The 21,788-nt window shown below is 40.3% G+C and overlaps 1 protein-coding gene across 4 annotated transcripts in view; it reads right to left on the bottom strand.

Annotated features, from left to right (window-relative positions):
- Positions 1–21,788, bottom strand: part of LOC148839822 (uncharacterized) — a 191,278-nt gene that overhangs the window by 142,098 nt on the left and 27,392 nt on the right. For all 4 annotated transcript variants that reach the window (XM_088909656.1, XM_088909659.1, XM_088909657.1 and 1 more), the window contains exons 8-13: positions 17,742–17,855; positions 14,219–14,332; positions 10,697–10,810; positions 7,172–7,285; positions 3,647–3,760; positions 124–237 (exon numbers count right to left, since the gene is read on the bottom strand). In XM_088909656.1, coding sequence (XP_088765782.1) covers positions 124–237; positions 3,647–3,760; positions 7,172–7,285; positions 10,697–10,810; positions 14,219–14,332; positions 17,742–17,855 — 684 coding nt within the window. The remainder of the gene's footprint in view (positions 1–123; positions 238–3,646; positions 3,761–7,171; positions 7,286–10,696; positions 10,811–14,218; positions 14,333–17,741; positions 17,856–21,788) is intronic.

The raw sequence follows: 21,788 nt of genomic DNA, 5'->3' as shown, positions 1-21,788 counted from the left end.
CCTCACTGCCAAGAAGTGAAAAATGTAGGATGTATGAACAAGTGCACAACAGGAGGCCTCTGGCACACAATCAGTTTTAAACTGCGCTAACGTTAAACCCAAGACAGGAAACAGTAATCTGACCTGGGATCAAGGCTGAAGGCTCCTTGCCTGAAGGTGAGGGGGTGATTCATGGAGTTGTCACTCTTCATAGACAGAGCGCTGGGACCCTGTGGCACCGATCCCTCTGGCTTCAACCTGTCAGCAACACATGGAAACAGATCTCACAGTCACTCATTCCCACAACACAAGACACAGTAATGCTGTCAGCTGCTGTCCGACTCCTGTGACTCTTCAATATTCCTAAAGCGAATCTAGTAAAGACACAAGAAAGCATGATACAACTCAGCTGTGCTCAGCAGCAGACTTTCCTAGCTGTACTTACGGAAACTAGAGACGTTCCACGCAGACTGATACGAAACCTCTTCCAACACTCTCTAAGGACAGGAGTCATGCCCACTGACTCAAAAATGACCAATATCATGCTCTGCCATCAAACAGGTAAACAGGTAACAAAACAAACCTAGTAATTTTTCACCTATATGTCTAAATTCTATTCGTGTAAGCTTATGGAAATGGTCATTAGAAAAGCAGTGTAAAGTTGCTGCCTGTTTTCAGTCTGCATTGATTATTCCTGTGCCTAAGAAAGCCAGTGTCAGCTGCGTGGATGATTACAGGTCTCTGGGCCTGACCTCAGATATTATGAAAGATTTTGAGTGACTGGTTTGTAACCATCTGTCCAGTGTTAAGCTAGACCCTTACCAATTTGGGTACAGGACCAACAGATCTGTAGAGGATGCTGTTTCTGTTTACCACCATCCCATCCTGCAGCACCTTGAAGTCACCACCACCTGTTTACTAGCTACAGCTCAGCATGTTATACAACTGAGCCTATAAAGCTGTTTGATAAACTTCAGGAGCGGGCCATTAGAGCAGGCTTTGTGCTCTACGACAGCTGAGAGAGTTTGGAGTCAATCAGGAAGCAACAACACACTTCTATAGAACAGAGACTGACAGCGGGTTCACCTTCTCAATATCAGTTTGGTACATCAATACAACTGCCCAAGACAGGAATCAGCTGGAAATAGTCGTATGCACAGCATCCATGGTCATCAGATGCCATCATCCCTCTGTTACCCTCTATTTATGAAAGACTTATCAAACAGAATGCTAAGGAGGTGTCCATTCATCCCTTCCAACCCACAGTACTGCTCAGTGACAAAACAGCACCTACTGTATCTAGAGACCATCAGGCACCTCAACAGGTAGATCTTGGTTGATGCAAGCATCACATGGGAGTGAATAAACTCCTTTTGATTATTCATGTTTTTATTTTTAAACTTGGAGTCTAAAACTAACTGAATAATCTGTACTGTGTATGTGTTAAGTGTAAAAGTTGCCATTTCTGTTGTGTTTTTATTTAGGCTGCACTATGGCACACTCAAATTAACTTTGTTGACATGGCAATAAAGTATTTTATCTTTGAATTCTAGCAAGATTCACACGTTTGCTGGCTCTACACTACAGAGCATCATCCTTGCAAAAAAGCTTGTAAGACCTGCTGTTCAACAACATAAAATGTATGTTCTATTTATTACAAAACACTACGAAGAAGATATTGTGCTAAAGTACATTAAATTCTGGTAAACTGTGTACAATTATTCAAACTAATTACAATTCTGATTCAAATGGTGGTTCCATTTATTAATTTAGGTACTACTACTTTTTAATAATATTAATTTAATATTGAAAGAGAGACTTTGTTATCCCCAAGGGGCAATTTGTTCAAGTACAGTTTGTTCATTGGCCAGGAATCAAGCCCCTTGCCTCTCGCATGGAAGGCAAGAATTCTACCACTGAACCACCAATGACGCTCATACGGCAACACTTACTGTTCAAAAGGTATTCATGCAAAATACCTGCAGAATACCACAAACTCAGAATAGGATACAATTATACATCTTGTGTGGGTAGTGGATTAAACTTTTCTTTGATTAAAGAAAAACCCATTATATAGTCTACAATTCTATCTGCTACAATCTAACTTACAGTACGCGACCATCAAAGTCATTCAAACAATACTCAAAACGTATTTTAATTTGGCCCGTTTTGTTTTTACATGTTTATTTGCTTTTTAATACGATATGTTTTAAAGCCACACTGTATATTTTTAATTATCACAATCTAACATAAAATTAAGTTTTCAAATTACTACTTCTAAACAATTATTAATACTTCTGTATACTGTATGTAATTAAAAAATGAGAATTCTGTTAAGTAACATACAGTATCTTATTTGGAGCTGAGCAAAATCACTGTATCAAATGAAATTGTCTCTCCTTTACAGTATGACTAGTGCAGCAAAGCACGAATGGCTTAATAAACATTTAGTAGTGAGTCATCTGACAACCTCACGCAGCTGCGGAACAATTCACTGGGCCCCCTGGCGGTTTTACAGAGTAGCGGTAACAGCGGTGCTGTTCGTCGTACCGTCGTCCACAGCTGGCTGGACTGCAGCAATGGGGTTAACTACCTCACTTAAGGTACCTCCTGCGGTATACCACCTGACACTTCGCACATTCAAGACAGCTGCATCTGTAGTACAGGTTAGGGCTAAATGCTAACACTGGATTGATGTACTGGAATTAGTGGAGTACCACAGGGGTCCAAATGAGATACCACTTTTATACCTGATGTTTGTTGTTAGCCTCCCATCATAGCTGAGTGTAAGGGAAGCTAGTTCCTTTGCAGTTCTCAGCCTGATTACCTTACTGTAAAGGTCTGGAACAATGGACACTGTCTTCCTTATTTAAACAGCTGTTAAAGGAACACTGACATAAATAAACAGGCAGGGCTACAAATAATTTACTCAGGTTAATGAACTTTACTGTTACATCATTGTCATTTGATGATTTAAGACATCTGTACCGACATAGGGCTCTGGGAATCACTGACCTGTAAATATCTGGTCATGGTATAACTCTTGCGTGTTGTGTAAGGTTACATTAAGTATTGTAGTAATTATTGGTTTATCCTGTCTATGTCTGGGCCTCGTTGTTCCTCTATTACCAGCTGAGCTGGAGAATAAAGAACAAACATCCGCTGTAAACCTACGGTACGTAATCTTCTCCTGGAAGGGAAAACAGCATCATGATTGCAGATCCAAATCATCTTTAAATCCCTTAACAAATCCATTATTTAAACAATCATGGTTCATGTGCTTCTTGTCTTTTTCAATTGGTGACTTTAAGGTTTACCTACAGAACCTGCCTAATAACACTTCTCCAGGTCCAGGGCTACAGAGCATCCAGACGTGATGCCGATCCATCACAGGAAGTACAGCAGAGATACTGGCCCCCATTCATACAGCTGGGTGGACTGCAGCAATGGGGTTAACTACCTCACTTAAGGTACTGTATGAGGGAACTTGAGCAAGCAACACACCAGTTAAGAGTCCAGAGACTCACACACTAAGCAATTCTTCCCTCACTGCCAAGAAGTGAAAAATGTAGGATGTATGAACAAGTGCACAACAGGAGGCCTCTGGCACACAATCAGTTTTAAACTGCGCTAACGTTAAACCCAAGACAGGAAACAGTAATCTGACCTGGGATCAAGGCTGAAGGCTCCTTGCCTGAAGGTGAGGGGGTGATTCATGGAGTTGTCACTCTTCATAGACAGAGCGCTGGGACCCTGTGGCACCGATCCCTCTGGCTTCAACCTGTCAGCAACACATGGAAACAGATCTCACAGTCACTCATTCCCACAACACAAGACACAGTAATGCTGTCAGCTGCTGTCCGACTCCTGTGACTCTTCAATATTCCTAAAGCGAATCTAGTAAAGACACAAGAAAGCATGATACAACTCAGCTGTGCTCAGCAGCAGACTTTCCTAGCTGTACTTACGGAAACTAGAGACGTTCCACGCAGACTGATACGAAACCTCTTCCAACACTCTCTAAGGACAGGAGTCATGCCCACTGACTCAAAAATGACCAATATCATGCTCTGCCATCAAACAGGTAAACAGGTAACAAAACAAACCTAGTAATTTTTCACCTATATGTCTAAATTCTATTCGTGTAAGCTTATGGAAATGGTCATTAGAAAAGCAGTGTAAAGTTGCTGCCTGTTTTCAGTCTGCATTGATTATTCCTGTGCCTAAGAAAGCCAGTGTCAGCTGCGTGGATGATTACAGGTCTCTGGGCCTGACCTCAGATATTATGAAAGATTTTGAGTGACTGGTTTGTAACCATCTGTCCAGTGTTAAGCTAGACCCTTACCAATTTGGGTACAGGACCAACAGATCTGTAGAGGATGCTGTTTCTGTTTACCACCATCCCATCCTGCAGCACCTTGAAGTCACCACCACCTGTTTACTAGCTACAGCTCAGCATGTTATACAACTGAGCCTATAAAGCTGTTTGATAAACTTCAGGAGCGGGCCATTAGAGCAGGCTTTGTGCTCTACGACAGCTGAGAGAGTTTGGAGTCAATCAGGAAGCAACAACACACTTCTATAGAACAGAGACTGACAGCGGGTTCACCTTCTCAATATCAGTTTGGTACATCAATACAACTGCCCAAGACAGGAATCAGCTGGAAATAGTCGTATGCACAGCATCCATGGTCATCAGATGCCATCATCCCTCTGTTACCCTCTATTTATGAAAGACTTATCAAACAGAATGCTAAGGAGGTGTCCACTCATCCCTTCCAACCCACAGTACTGCTCAGTGACAAAACAGCACCTACTGTATCTAGAGACCATCAGGCACCTCAACAGGTAGATCTTGGTTGATGCAAGCATCACATGGGAGTGAATAAACTCCTTTTGATTATTCATGTTTTTATTTTTAAACTTGGAGTCTAAAACTAACTGAATAATCTGTACTGTGTATGTGTTAAGTGTAAAAGTTGCCATTTCTGTTGTGTTTTTATTTAGGCTGCACTATGGCACACTCAAATTAACTTTGTTGACATGGCAATAAAGTATTTTATCTTTGAATTCTAGCAAGATTCACACGTTTGCTGGCTCTACACTACAGAGCATCATCCTTGCAAAAAAGCTTGTAAGACCTGCTGTTCAACAACATAAAATGTATGTTCTATTTATTACAAAACACTACGAAGAAGATATTGTGCTAAAGTACATTAAATTCTGGTAAACTGTGTACAATTATTCAAACTAATTACAATTCTGATTCAAATGGTGGTTCCATTTATTAATTTAGGTACTACTACTTTTTAATAATATTAATTTAATATTGAAAGAGAGACTTTGTTATCCCCAAGGGGCAATTTGTTCAAGTACAGTTTGTTCATTGGCCAGGAATCAAGCCCCTTGCCTCTCGCATGGAAGGCAAGAATTCTACCACTGAACCACCAATGACGCTCATACGGCAACACTTACTGTTCAAAAGGTATTCATGCAAAATACCTGCAGAATACCACAAACTCAGAATAGGATACAATTATACATCTTGTGTGGGTAGTGGATTAAACTTTTCTTTGATTAAAGAAAAACCCATTATATAGTCTACAATTCTATCTGCTACAATGTAACTTACAGTACGCGACCATCAAAGTCATTCAAACAATACTTAAAACGTATTTTAATTTGGCCCCTGTTTTGTTTTTACATGTTTATTTGCTTTTTAATACGATATGTTTTAAAGCCACACTGTATATTTTTAATTATCACAATCTAACATAAAATTAAGTTTTCAAATTACTACTTCTAAACAATTATTAATACTTCTGTATACTGTATGTAATTAAAAAATGAGAATTCTGTTAAGTAACATACAGTATCTTATTTGGAGCTGAGCAAAATCACTGTATCAAATGAAATTGTCTCTCCTTTACAGTATGACTAGTGCAGCAAAGCACGAATGGCTTAATAAACATTTAGTAGTGAGTCATCTGACAACCTCACGCAGCTGCGGAACAATTCACTGGGCCCCCTGGCGGTTTTACAGAGTAGCGGTAACAGCGGTGCTGTTCGTCGTACCGTCGTCCACAGCTGGCTGGACTGCCGCAATGGGGTTAACTACCTCACTTAAGGTACCTCCTGCGGTATACCACCTGACACTTCGCACATTCAAGACAGCTGCATCTGTAGTACAGGTTAGGGCTAAATGCTAACACTGGATTGATGTACTGGAATTAGTGGAGTACCACAGGGGTCCAAATGAGATACCACTTTTATACCTGATGTTTGTTGTTAGCCTCCCATCATAGCTGAGTGTAAGGGAAGCTAGTTCCTTTGCAGTTCTCAGCCTGATTACCTTACTGTAAAGGTCTGGAACAATGGACACTGTCTTCCTTATTTAAACAGCTGTTAAAGGAACATTGACATAAATAAACAGGCAGGGCTACAAATAATGTACTCAGGTTAATGAACTTTACTGTTACATCATTGTCATTTGATGATTTAAGACATCTGTACCGACATAGGGCTCTGGGAATCACTGACCTGTAAATATCTGGTCATGGTATAACTCTTGCGTGTTGTGTAAGGTTACATTAAGTATTGTAGTAATTATTGGTTTATCCTGTCTATGTCTGGGCCTCGTTGTTCCTCTATTACCAGCTGAGCTGGAGAATAAAGAACAAACATCCGCTGTAAACCTACGGTACGTAATCTTCTCCTGGAAGGGAAAACAGCATCATGATTGCAGATCCAAATCATCTTTAAATCCCTTAACAAATCCATTATTTAAACAATCATGGTTCATGTGCTTCTTGTCTTTTTCAATTGGTGACTTTAAGGTTTACCTACAGAACCTGCCTAATAACACTTCTCCAGGTCCAGGGCTACAGAGCATCCAGACGTGATGCCGATCCATCACAGGAAGTACAGCAGAGATACTGGCCCCCATTCATACAGCTGGGTGGACTGCAGCAATGGGGTTAACTACCTCACTTAAGGTACTGTATGAGGGAACTTGAGCAAGCAACACACCAGTTAAGAGTCCAGAGACTCACACACTAAGCAATTCTTCCCTCACTGCCAAGAAGTGAAAAATGTAGGATGTATGAACAAGTGCACAACAGGAGGCCTCTGGCACACAATCAGTTTTAAACTGCGCTAACGTTAAACCCAAGACAGGAAACAGTAATCTGACCTGGGATCAAGGCTGAAGGCTCCTTGCCTGAAGGTGAGGGGGTGATTCATGGAGTTGTCACTCTTCATAGACAGAGCGCTGGGACCCTGTGGCACCGATCCCTCTGGCTTCAACCTGTCAGCAACACATGGAAACAGATCTCACAGTCACTCATTCCCACAACACAAGACACAGTAATGCTGTCAGCTGCTGTCCGACTCCTGTGACTCTTCAATATTCCTAAAGCGAATCTAGTAAAGACACAAGAAAGCATGATACAACTCAGCTGTGCTCAGCAGCAGACTTTCCTAGCTGTACTTACGGAAACTAGAGACGTTCCACGCAGACTGATACGAAACCTCTTCCAACACTCTCTAAGGACAGGAGTCATGCCCACTGACTCAAAAATGACCAATATCATGCTCTGCCATCAAACAGGTAAACAGGTAACAAAACAAACCTAGTAATTTTTCACCTATATGTCTAAATTCTATTCGTGTAAGCTTATGGAAATGGTCATTAGAAAAGCAGTGTAAAGTTGCTGCCTGTTTTCAGTCTGCATTGATTATTCCTGTGCCTAAGAAAGCCAGTGTCAGCTGCGTGGATGATTACAGGTCTCTGGGCCTGACCTCAGATATTATGAAAGATTTTGAGTGACTGGTTTGTAACCATCTGTCCAGTGTTAAGCTAGACCCTTACCAATTTGGGTACAGGACCAACAGATCTGTAGAGGATGCTGTTTCTGTTTACCACCATCCCATCCTGCAGCACCTTGAAGTCACCACCACCTGTTTACTAGCTACAGCTCAGCATGTTATACAACTGAGCCTATAAAGCTGTTTGATAAACTTCAGGAGCGGGCCATTAGAGCAGGCTTTGTGCTCTACGACAGCTGAGAGAGTTTGGAGTCAATCAGGAAGCAACAACACACTTCTATAGAACAGAGACTGACAGCGGGTTCACCTTCTCAATATCAGTTTGGTACATCAATACAACTGCCCAAGACAGGAATCAGCTGGAAATAGTCGTATGCACAGCATCCATGGTCATCAGATGCCATCATCCCTCTGTTACCCTCTATTTATGAAAGACTTATCAAACAGAATGCTAAGGAGGTGTCCACTCATCCCTTCCAACCCACAGTACTGCTCAGTGACAAAACAGCACCTACTGTATCTAGAGACCATCAGGCACCTCAACAGGTAGATCTTGGTTGATGCAAGCATCACATGGGAGTGAATAAACTCCTTTTGATTATTCATGTTTTTATTTTTAAACTTGGAGTCTAAAACTAACTGAATAATCTGTACTGTGTATGTGTTAAGTGTAAAAGTTGCCATTTCTGTTGTGTTTTTATTTAGGCTGCACTATGGCACACTCAAATTAACTTTGTTGACATGGCAATAAAGTATTTTATCTTTGAATTCTAGCAAGATTCACACATTTGCTGGCTCTACACTACAGAGCATCATCCTTGCAAAAAAGCTTGTAAGACCTGCTGTTCAACAACATAAAATGTATGTTCTATTTATTACAAAACACTACGAAGAAGATATTGTGCTAAAGTACATTAAATTCTGGTAAACTGTGTACAATTATTCAAACTAATTACAATTCTGATTCAAATGGTGGTTCCATTTATTAATTTAGGTACTACTACTTTTTAATAATATTAATTTAATATTGAAAGAGAGACTTTGTTATCCCCAAGGGGCAATTTGTTCAAGTACAGTTTGTTCATTGGCCAGGAATCAAGCCCCTTGCCTCTCGCATGGAAGGCAAGAATTCTACCACTGAACCACCAATGACGCTCATACGGCAACACTTACTGTTCAAAAGGTATTCATGCAAAATACCTGCAGAATACCACAAACTCAGAATAGGATACAATTATACATCTTGTGTGGGTAGTGGATTAAACTTTTCTTTGATTAAAGAAAAACCCATTATATAGTCTACAATTCTATCTGCTACAATGTAACTTACAGTACGCGACCATCAAAGTCATTCAAACAATACTCAAAACGTATTTTAATTTGGCCCCTGTTTTGTTTTTACATGTTTATTTGCTTTTTAATACGATATGTTTTAAAGCCACACTGTATATTTTTAATTATCACAATCTAACATAAAATTAAGTTTTCAAATTACTACTTCTAAACAATTATTAATACTTCTGTATACTGTATGTAATTAAAAAATGAGAATTCTGTTAAGTAACATACAGTATCTTATTTGGAGCTGAGCAAAATCACTGTATCAAATGAAATTGTCTCTCCTTTACAGTATGACTAGTGCAGCAAAGCACGAATGGCTTAATAAACATTTAGTAGTGAGTCATCTGACAACCTCACGCAGCTGCGGAACAATTCACTGGGCCCCCTGGCGGTTTTACAGAGTAGCGGTAACAGCGGTGCTGTTCGTCGTACCGTCGTCCACAGCTGGCTGGACTGCCGCAATGGGGTTAACTACCTCACTTAAGGTACCTCCTGCGGTATACCACCTGACACTTCGCACATTCAAGACAGCTGCATCTGTAGTACAGGTTAGGGCTAAATGCTAACACTGGATTGATGTACTGGAATTAGTGGAGTACCACAGGGGTCCAAATGAGATACCACTTTTATACCTGATGTTTGTTGTTAGCCTCCCATCATAGCTGAGTGTAAGGGAAGCTAGTTCCTTTGCAGTTCTCAGCCTGATTACCTTACTGTAAAGGTCTGGAACAATGGACACTGTCTTCCTTATTTAAACAGCTGTTAAAGGAACATTGACATAAATAAACAGGCAGGGCTACAAATAATGTACTCAGGTTAATGAACTTTACTGTTACATCATTGTCATTTGATGATTTAAGACATCTGTACCGACATAGGGCTCTGGGAATCACTGACCTGTAAATATCTGGTCATGGTATAACTCTTGCGTGTTGTGTAAGGTTACATTAAGTATTGTAGTAATTATTGGTTTATCCTGTCTATGTCTGGGCCTCGTTGTTCCTCTATTACCAGCTGAGCTGGAGAATAAAGAACAAACATCCGCTGTAAACCTACGGTACGTAATCTTCTCCTGGAAGGGAAAACAGCATCATGATTGCAGATCCAAATCATCTTTAAATCCCTTAACAAATCCATTATTTAAACAATCATGGTTCATGTGCTTCTTGTCTTTTTCAATTGGTGACTTTAAGGTTTACCTACAGAACCTGCCTAATAACACTTCTCCAGGTCCAGGGCTACAGAGCATCCAGACGTGATGCCGATCCATCACAGGAAGTACAGCAGAGATACTGGCCCCCATTCATACAGCTGGGTGGACTGCAGCAATGGGGTTAACTACCTCACTTAAGGTACTGTATGAGGGAACTTGAGCAAGCAACACACCAGTTAAGAGTCCAGAGACTCACACACTAAGCAATTCTTCCCTCACTGCCAAGAAGTGAAAAATGTAGGATGTATGAACAAGTGCACAACAGGAGGCCTCTGGCACACAATCAGTTTTAAACTGCGCTAACGTTAAACCCAAGACAGGAAACAGTAATCTGACCTGGGATCAAGGCTGAAGGCTCCTTGCCTGAAGGTGAGGGGGTGATTCATGGAGTTGTCACTCTTCATAGACAGAGCGCTGGGACCCTGTGGCACCGATCCCTCTGGCTTCAACCTGTCAGCAACACATGGAAACAGATCTCACAGTCACTCATTCCCACAACACAAGACACAGTAATGCTGTCAGCTGCTGTCCGACTCCTGTGACTCTTCAATATTCCTAAAGCGAATCTAGTAAAGACACAAGAAAGCATGATACAACTCAGCTGTGCTCAGCAGCAGACTTTCCTAGCTGTACTTACGGAAACTAGAGACGTTCCACGCAGACTGATACGAAACCTCTTCCAACACTCTCTAAGGACAGGAGTCATGCCCACTGACTCAAAAATGACCAATATCATGCTCTGCCATCAAACAGGTAAACAGGTAACAAAACAAACCTAGTAATTTTTCACCTATATGTCTAAATTCTATTCGTGTAAGCTTATGGAAATGGTCATTAGAAAAGCAGTGTAAAGTTGCTGCCTGTTTTCAGTCTGCATTGATTATTCCTGTGCCTAAGAAAGCCAGTGTCAGCTGCGTGGATGATTACAGGTCTCTGGGCCTGACCTCAGATATTATGAAAGATTTTGAGTGACTGGTTTGTAACCATCTGTCCAGTGTTAAGCTAGACCCTTACCAATTTGGGTACAGGACCAACAGATCTGTAGAGGATGCTGTTTCTGTTTACCACCATCCCATCCTGCAGCACCTTGAAGTCACCACCACCTGTTTACTAGCTACAGCTCAGCATGTTATACAACTGAGCCTATAAAGCTGTTTGATAAACTTCAGGAGCGGGCCATTAGAGCAGGCTTTGTGCTCTACGACAGCTGAGAGAGTTTGGAGTCAATCAGGAAGCAACAACACACTTCTATAGAACAGAGACTGACAGCGGGTTCACCTTCTCAATATCAGTTTGGTACATCAATACAACTGCCCAAGACAGGAATCAGCTGGAAATAGTCGTATGCACAGCATCCACGGTCATCAGATGCCATCATCCCCCTGTTACCTCTATTTATGAAAGACTTATCAAACAGAATGCTAAGGAGGTGTCCACTCATCCCTTCCAACCCACAGTACTGCTCAGTGACAAAACAGCACCTACTGTATCTAGAGACCATCAGGCACCTCAACAGGTAGATCTTGGTTGATGCAAGCATCACATGGGAGTGAATAAACTCCTTTTGATTATTCATGTTTTTATTTTTAAACTTGGAGTCTAAAACTAACTGAATAATCTGTACTGTGTATGTGTTAAGTGTAAAAGTTGCCATTTCTGTTGTGTTTTTATTTAGGCTGCACTATGGCACACTCAAATTAACTTTGTTGACATGGCAATAAAGTATTTTATCTTTGAATTCTAGCAAGATTCACACGTTTGCTGGCTCTACACTACAGAGCATCATCCTTGCAAAAAAGCTTGTAAGACCTGCTGTTCAACAACATAAAATGTATGTTCTATTTATTACAAAACACTACGAAGAAGATATTGTGCTAAAGTACATTAAATTCTGGTAAACTGTGTACAATTATTCAAACTAATTACAATTCTGATTCAAATGGTGGTTCCATTTATTAATTTAGGTACTACTACTTTTTAATAATATTAATTTAATATTGAAAGAGAGACTTTGTTATCCCCAAGGGGCAATTTGTTCAAGTACAGTTTGTTCATTGGCCAGGAATCAAGCCCCTTGCCTCTCGCATGGAAGGCAAGAATTCTACCACTGAACCACCAATGACGCTCATACGGCAACACTTACTGTTCAAAAGGTATTCATGCAAAATACCTGCAGAATACCACAAACTCAGAATAGGATACAATTATACATCTTGTGTGGGTAGTGGATTAAACTTTTCTTTGATTAAAGAAAAACCCATTATATAGTCTACAATTCTATCTGCTACAATCTAACTTACAGTACGCGACCATCAAAGTCATTCAAACAATACTCAAAACGTATTTTAATTTGGCCCGTTTTGTTTTTACATGTTTATTTGCTTTTTAATACGATATGTTTTAAAGCCACACTGTATATTTTTAATTATCACAATCTAACATAAAATTAAGTTTTCAAATTACTACTTCTAAACAATTATTAATACTTCTGTATACTGTATGTAATTAAAAAATGAGAATTCTGTTAAGTAACATACAGTATCTTATTTGGAGCTGAGCAAAATCACTGTATCAAATGAAATTGTCTCTCCTTTACAGTATGACTAGTGCAGCAAAGCACGAATGGCTTAATAAACATTTAGTAGTGAGTCATCTGACAACCTCACGCAGCTGCGGAACAATTCACTGGGCCCCCTGGCGGTTTTACAGAGTAGCGGTAACAGCGGTGCTGTTCGTCGTACCGTCGTCCACAGCTGGCTGGACTGCAGCAATGGGGTTAACTACCTCACTTAAGGTACCTCCTGCGGTATACCACCTGACACTTCGCACATTCAAGACAGCTGCATCTGTAGTACAGGTTAGGGCTAAATGCTAACACTGGATTGATGTACTGGAATTAGTGGAGTACCACAGGGGTCCAAATGAGATACCACTTTTATACCTGATGTTTGTTGTTAGCCTCCCATCATAGCTGAGTGTAAGGGAAGCTAGTTCCTTTGCAGTTCTCAGCCTGATTACCTTACTGTAAAGGTCTGGAACAATGGACACTGTCTTCCTTATTTAAACAGCTGTTAAAGGAACATTGACATAAATAAACAGGCAGGGCTACAAATAATGTACTCAGGTTAATGAACTTTACTGTTACATCATTGTCATTTGATGATTTAAGACATCTGTACCGACATAGGGCTCTGGGAATCACTGACCTGTAAATATCTGGTCATGGTATAACTCTTGCGTGTTGTGTAAGGTTACATTAAGTATTGTAGTAATTATTGGTTTATCCTGTCTATGTCTGGGCCTCGTTGTTCCTCTATTACCAGCTGAGCTGGAGAATAAAGAACAAACATCCGCTGTAAACCTACGGTACGTAATCTTCTCCTGGAAGGGAAAACAGCATCATGATTGCAGATCCAAATCATCTTTAAATCCCTTAACAAATCCATTATTTAAACAATCATGGTTCATGTGCTTCTTGTCTTTTTCAATTGGTGACTTTAAGGTTTACCTACAGAACCTGCCTAATAACACTTCTCCAGGTCCAGGGCTACAGAGCATCCAGACGTGATGCCGATCCATCACAGGAAGTACAGCAGAGATACTGGCCCCCATTCATACAGCTGGGTGGACTGCAGCAATGGGGTTAACTACCTCACTTAAGGTACTGTATGAGGGAACTTGAGCAAGCAACACACCAGTTAAGAGTCCAGAGACTCACACACTAAGCAATTCTTCCCTCACTGCCAAGAAGTGAAAAATGTAGGATGTATGAACAAGTGCACAACAGGAGGCCTCTGGCACACAATCAGTTTTAAACTGCGCTAACGTTAAACCCAAGACAGGAAACAGTAATCTGACCTGGGATCAAGGCTGAAGGCTCCTTGCCTGAAGGTGAGGGGGTGATTCATGGAGTTGTCACTCTTCATAGACAGAGCGCTGGGACCCTGTGGCACCGATCCCTCTGGCTTCAACCTGTCAGCAACACATGGAAACAGATCTCACAGTCACTCATTCCCACAACACAAGACACAGTAATGCTGTCAGCTGCTGTCCGACTCCTGTGACTCTTCAATATTCCTAAAGCGAATCTAGTAAAGACACAAGAAAGCATGATACAACTCAGCTGTGCTCAGCAGCAGACTTTCCTAGCTGTACTTACGGAAACTAGAGACGTTCCACGCAGACTGATACGAAACCTCTTCCAACACTCTCTAAGGACAGGAGTCATGCCCACTGACTCAAAAATGACCAATATCATGCTCTGCCATCAAACAGGTAAACAGGTAACAAAACAAACCTAGTAATTTTTCACCTATATGTCTAAATTCTATTCGTGTAAGCTTATGGAAATGGTCATTAGAAAAGCAGTGTAAAGTTGCTGCCTGTTTTCAGTCTGCATTGATTATTCCTGTGCCTAAGAAAGCCAGTGTCAGCTGCGTGGATGATTACAGGTCTCTGGGCCTGACCTCAGATATTATGAAAGATTTTGAGTGACTGGTTTGTAACCATCTGTCCAGTGTTAAGCTAGACCCTTACCAATTTGGGTACAGGACCAACAGATCTGTAGAGGATGCTGTTTCTGTTTACCACCATCCCATCCTGCAGCACCTTGAAGTCACCACCACCTGTTTACTAGCTACAGCTCAGCATGTTATACAACTGAGCCTATAAAGCTGTTTGATAAACTTCAGGAGCGGGCCATTAGAGCAGGCTTTGTGCTCTACGACAGCTGAGAGAGTTTGGAGTCAATCAGGAAGCAACAACACACTTCTATAGAACAGAGACTGACAGCGGGTTCACCTTCTCAATATCAGTTTGGTACATCAATACAACTGCCCAAGACAGGAATCAGCTGGAAATAGTCGTATGCACAGCATCCATGGTCATCAGATGCCATCATCCCTCTGTTACCCTCTATTTATGAAAGACTTATCAAACAGAATGCTAAGGAGGTGTCCATTCATCCCTTCCAACCCACAGTACTGCTCAGTGACAAAACAGCACCTACTGTATCTAGAGACCATCAGGCACCTCAACAGGTAGATCTTGGTTGATGCAAGCATCACATGGGAGTGAATAAACTCCTTTTGATTATTCATGTTTTTATTTTTAAACTTGGAGTCTAAAACTAACTGAATAATCTGTACTGTGTATGTGTTAAGTGTAAAAGTTGCCATTTCTGTTGTGTTTTTATTTAGGCTGCACTATGGCACACTCAAATTAACTTTGTTGACATGGCAATAAAGTATTTTATCTTTGAATTCTAGCAAGATTCACACGTTTGCTGGCTCTACACTACAGAGCATCATCCTTGCAAAAAAGCTTGTAAGACCTGCTGTTCAACAACATAAAATGTATGTTCTATTTATTACAAAACACTACGAAGAAGATATTGTGCTAAAGTACATTAAATTCTGGTAAACTGTGTACAATTATTCAAACTAATTACAATTCTGATTCAAATGGTGGTTCCATTTATTAATTTAGGTACTACTACTTTTTAATAATATTAATTTAATATTGAAAGAGAGACTTTGTTATCCCCAAGGGGCAATTTGTTCAAGTACAGTTTGTTCATTGGCCAGGAATCAAGCCCCTTGCCTCTCGCATGGAAGGCAAGAATTCTACCACTGAACCACCAATGACGCTCATACGGCAACACTTACTGTTCAAAAGGTATTCATGCAAAATACCTGCAGAATACCACAAACTCAGAATAGGATACAATTATACATCTTGTGTGGGTAGTGGATTAAACTTTTCTTTGATTAAAGAAAAACCCATTATATAGTCTACAATTCTATCTGCTACAATCTAACTTACAGTACGCGACCATCAAAGTCATTCAAACAATACTCAAAACGTATTTTAATTTGGCCCGTTTTGTTTTTACATGTTTATTTGCTTTTTAATACGATATGTTTTAAAGCCACACTGTATATTTTTAATTATCACAATCTAACATAAAATTAAGTTTTCAAATTACTACTTCTAAACAATTATTAATACTTCTGTATACTGTATGTAATTAAAAAATGAGAATTCTGTTAAGTAACATACAGTATCTTATTTGGAGCTGAGCAAAATCACTGTATCAAATGAAATTGTCTCTCCTTTACAGTATGACTAGTGCAGCAAAGCACGAATGGCTTAATAAACATTTAGTAGTGAGTCATCTGACAACCTCACGCAGCTGCGGAACAATTCACTGGGCCCCCTGGCGGTTTTACAGAGTAGCGGTAACAGCGGTGCTGTTCGTCGTACCGTCGTCCACAGCTGGCTGGACTGCAGCAATGGGGTTAACTACCTCACTTAAGGTACCTCCTGCGGTATACCACCTGACACTTCGCACATTCAAGACAGCTGCATCTGTAGTACAGGTTAGGGCTAAATGCTAACACTGGATTGATGTACTGGAATTAGTGGAGTACCACAGGGGTCCAAATGAGATACCACTTTTATACCTGATGTTTGTTGTTAGCCTCCCATCATAGCTGAGTGTAAGGGAAGCTAGTTCCTTTGCAGTTCTCAGCCTGATTACCTTACTGTAAAGGTCTGGAACAATGGACACTGTCTTCCTTATTTAAACAGCTGTTAAAGGAACACTGACATAAATAAACAGGCAGGGCTACAAATAATTTACTCAGGTTAATGAACTTTACTGTTACATCATTGTCATTTGATGATTTAAGACATCTGTACCGACATAGGGCTCTGGGAATCACTGACCTGTAAATATCTGGTCATGGTATAACTCTTGCGTGTTGTGTAAGGTTACATTAAGTATTGTAGTAATTATTGGTTTATCCTGTCTATGTCTGGGCCTCGTTGTTCCTCTATTACCAGCTGAGCTGGAGAATAAAGAACAAACATCCGCTGTAAACCTACGGTACGTAATCTTCTCCTGGAAGGGAAAACAGCATCATGATTGCAGATCCAAATCATCTTTAAATCCCTTAACAAATCCATTATTTAAACAATCATGGTTCATGTGCTTCTTGTCTTTTTCAATTGGTGACTTTAAGGTTTACCTACAGAACCTGCCTAATAACACTTCTCCAGGTCCAGGGCTACAGAGCATCCAGACGTGATGCCGATCCATCACAGGAAGTACAGCAGAGATACTGGCCCCCATTCATACAGCTGGGTGGACTGCAGCAATGGGGTTAACTACCTCACTTAAGGTACTGTATGAGGGAACTTGAGCAAGCAACACACCAGTTAAGAGTCCAGAGACTCACACACTAAGCAATTCTTCCCTCACTGCCAAGAAGTGAAAAATGTAGGATGTATGAACAAGTGCACAACAGGAGGCCTCTGGCACACAATCAGTTTTAAACTGCGCTAACGTTAAACCCAAGACAGGAAACAGTAATCTGACCTGGGATCAAGGCTGAAGGCTCCTTGCCTGAAGGTGAGGGGGTGATTCATGGAGTTGTCACTCTTCATAGACAGAGCGCTGGGACCCTGTGGCACCGATCCCTCTGGCTTCAACCTGTCAGCAACACATGGAAACAGATCTCACAGTCACTCATTCCCACAACACAAGACACAGTAATGCTGTCAGCTGCTGTCCGACTCCTGTGACTCTTCAATATTCCTAAAGCGAATCTAGTAAAGACACAAGAAAGCATGATACAACTCAGCTGTGCTCAGCAGCAGACTTTCCTAGCTGTACTTACGGAAACTAGAGACGTTCCACGCAGACTGATACGAAACCTCTTCCAACACTCTCTAAGGACAGGAGTCATGCCCACTGACTCAAAAATGACCAATATCATGCTCTGCCATCAAACAGGTAAACAGGTAACAAAACAAACCTAGTAATTTTTCACCTATATGTCTAAATTCTATTCGTGTAAGCTTATGGAAATGGTCATTAGAAAAGCAGTGTAAAGTTGCTGCCTGTTTTCAGTCTGCATTGATTATTCCTGTGCCTAAGAAAGCCAGTGTCAGCTGCGTGGATGATTACAGGTCTCTGGGCCTGACCTCAGATATTATGAAAGATTTTGAGTGACTGGTTTGTAACCATCTGTCCAGTGTTAAGCTAGACCCTTACCAATTTGGGTACAGGACCAACAGATCTGTAGAGGATGCTGTTTCTGTTTACCACCATCCCATCCTGCAGCACCTTGAAGTCACCACCACCTGTTTACTAGCTACAGCTCAGCATGTTATACAACTGAGCCTATAAAGCTGTTTGATAAACTTCAGGAGCGGGCCATTAGAGCAGGCTTTGTGCTCTACGACAGCTGAGAGAGTTTGGAGTCAATCAGGAAGCAACAACACACTTCTATAGAACAGAGACTGACAGCGGGTTCACCTTCTCAATATCAGTTTGGTACATCAATACAACTGCCCAAGACAGGAATCAGCTGGAAATAGTCGTATGCACAGCATCCATGGTCATCAGATGCCATCATCCCTCTGTTACCCTCTATTTACAGATGCAGCCATTCAAAGTGCGCGGCACAGACACCGCGGTACAGATACCGCAGGTATGATGACACGGGATACCGCGGTGCGTGATTGGTTGACCGACAGGGGCACTCGTGGTCCGTTGGTCTGTCGTAGAAAGACTTACTGTAAACGCCTTTACTGTGCCCGTTGTAGATATTGAATTTTACCACTGAAGGGAAATCTTAGTAGCTGAGCATAAAAAGAATAGGAGCATACTGTAACGCGTGTGAAGGCCATAAACGATATTAATTTTGGAACGTAAACATACAGTATATAGCTGGTCTTGGTACTTTAAAGAAAAAAATACACACCGGTATTCCATTTCTCCCTAAACATTGTAAGCTTCGAAGTCTTTAACTAACGTGATACCGGAGTCAACAAGCATACTTTTAGAATTTGATTAAAAGGGAATATAATATGGAATCGCGTATCTAAAGAATTTAATAACGGTATGATTATATCCGTGTACTGCGGCAGGGCTGTGTAGGGCTGTTTCGCCTGCCTGATCATGCGAGCTCTCTTGTAGCCTACTGGTCTAGGTGCGTGACTACCAACTGGTAGGTTGTGTGTTCAAATCCAGCTGGTGCTGAACTTTTATTTTAACAAACATTTCTTCGAAAAAATAGGTAAGCGATATTATGGACAATCAGTTGACTTTTATATTTCAAAATATCGCAACATGATCGATATTTGCGATATTTTGAACATATCTTCCCTTCTGACAGCGGTTCCCGCTTCTATTGTGTGTGTGTGTGCAACAGTAAATTTTTATAGAGAAATGGAGGCTGGACAGTATGCGTTACAATATAAACATTTATATTGATTTAAATCGTGTTCTGATTTAAATCGCAAACGCGTGTTTAATTATGTGTTTTTAATCATAATCAGGCTAATGCATTTCTACATTTTCTGTATGAACCAGCTTAGAGGTTCATACAGAAAGACAGCTTGTGTTTAAATTGAGTGTAAGGTAATTTATGCTTCTAAAGTCATGGTCAGTATTATTGTACTGTGCTGTACTGTGTCACATTATTTTATAGCGTTTTTATTGCGTTATTAAATCCGGTGGCGCTGTGTTAGTTTCCTGACTCACATTATTTAAACTACCACATTGATCATTCATCTCTAAATAAACTTTATTTTATATAGCGTTTTAAGCGATTAGGTAATTAGATTGCTCATAAACCTAATCGCTTTTTCTACATAAACACAGCGTGATTGCTCTCTGAAAATGCTTTTCCTTTATTTTTAAAGTAGGCTCAGATTTCAACTATAGATCGTATTATTATAAACTTTCTTGGAAAAATGTATTTTATGTAAACCATGTTTGCTATTAATTCATTTAGGGCTAAAATACGTTCATTGTCTTCCAATCGAGTCGAGTTGACATTGGAAGCCTGCCACACCCGGACTGTTAAACCAACGCATTAGCACGTCAAAGCTCATTGAGCCAGTATTGGCTTTAGTATCCCCCCCTTCTCCCCTCAATTCAATTCAATTCAAGGTGTTTTATTTGCATGACAGATGGGTACAAGCAGTGTTGGGTATGTATATTGTAACGCTTACGGCAGACAGGCACTGTGTAAGAGCCGGCGCACCAGAGCAGCGCACCGAGGGAGCGTCTGCATTTCTAACTTAGTTTTTAAAATTAGTCAAGCAATATGAAGCATCTCCTTTTACTTAGTGCCTGAGCATAAAAAGAATAGGAGCATACTGCAACGCGTGTGAAGGTCATAAACGATATTAATTTTGGAACATAAACATACAGTATATGGCTGGTCTTGGTACTTTAAAGAAAAAAATACACACCAGTATTCCATTTCTCCCTAAACATTTTAAGCATCGAAGTCTTTAACTAACACGATACCGGAGTCAACAAGCATACTTTTAGAATTTGATTAAAAGGGAATATAATATGGAATCGCGTATCTCAAGAAATTAATAACGATATAATTATATTCATGTTGCAAAAGAACTGCAACGGACATAAAAACTCCCTTGCTTTTAACAGAGCGTTCCATAATTTCTAACTACGAAAATGCCAGGTGAAAGGATTTGTAAACATTTTTTGTTAAAGCAAGTCAGTTTTTTCCACAACACATAAAAGACATTTTTCCAAGAAAGTTTAGCCTTTGTCACTAATGAAATCACTAAATAAAGACATAAATATAGAAATCTTAAGATTTGTTCTATTTAATGTTGGTAGCAGGATGAACTGTCAGAGTGTATATTTTGTCGCAGAGTTGCTGCAAGATGTTAACAGTGAAAAAGGTATTTAGAAATGAGTTATTTCAAGATGAAAATTTTCAGAATAATTGCAAATCTAGCAGGATAGAGAAAGCACAGAAAACTGGCAGTTAGATTGATCAGATTAGTATGAAAAGTCATTTAGCAAAGGGAATTAGAAGAGTGACAAACTAGTATACTTTAGATCTTTTTTTCTGAACCAGGGACAATCTGATCATGTTTCCCTATAACAATAATAAAACACTTTATTTGATATATCACCATTAAAGGTGGCATCTCAAAGCAATACAGTAGATGTAAAAACAGATAAAAGGACCACAGATTACAAAGTAAATGCATATAAGAAAGACAAGCAGTTAGAGGTGCTACCAAAATTAGAAAATGAAGCAGATACAGACACTAAGTCTTCTGAAAAGAAAGGTTCTGAGGTTAGATTTAAACTGGCCCTGGTGTGTGTGTGTTTGTGTCTGTCTGTCCTGTGATGGACTGGCGCTATGTCCAGGGTGTATTCTGCCTTGTGTCCGTCGCTTACTGGGATAGGCTCCAAATCCTCTGTACTGGATAAAGAGATTAGAAATGGAAGTAAAGGCACTGTGTGGATGGAACTATACACAGTGTTAGAAACCCACTATGAAATGGCAGCATCTCACTGAGAATAAAATATTTTATTATTTTATTAAAATATTTTATATCTTAAGGAAACAGCCTTTCCATCTCTCTT

Source organism: Atractosteus spatula, chromosome 2 (genome assembly GCF_055471065.1).
Source record: "Atractosteus spatula isolate fAtrSpa1 chromosome 2, fAtrSpa1.hap1, whole genome shotgun sequence".
NCBI classification, from domain to species: Eukaryota; Metazoa; Chordata; class Actinopteri; order Semionotiformes; family Lepisosteidae; genus Atractosteus; species Atractosteus spatula.
This window is presented reverse-complemented; position numbering and strand designations above follow the sequence as displayed.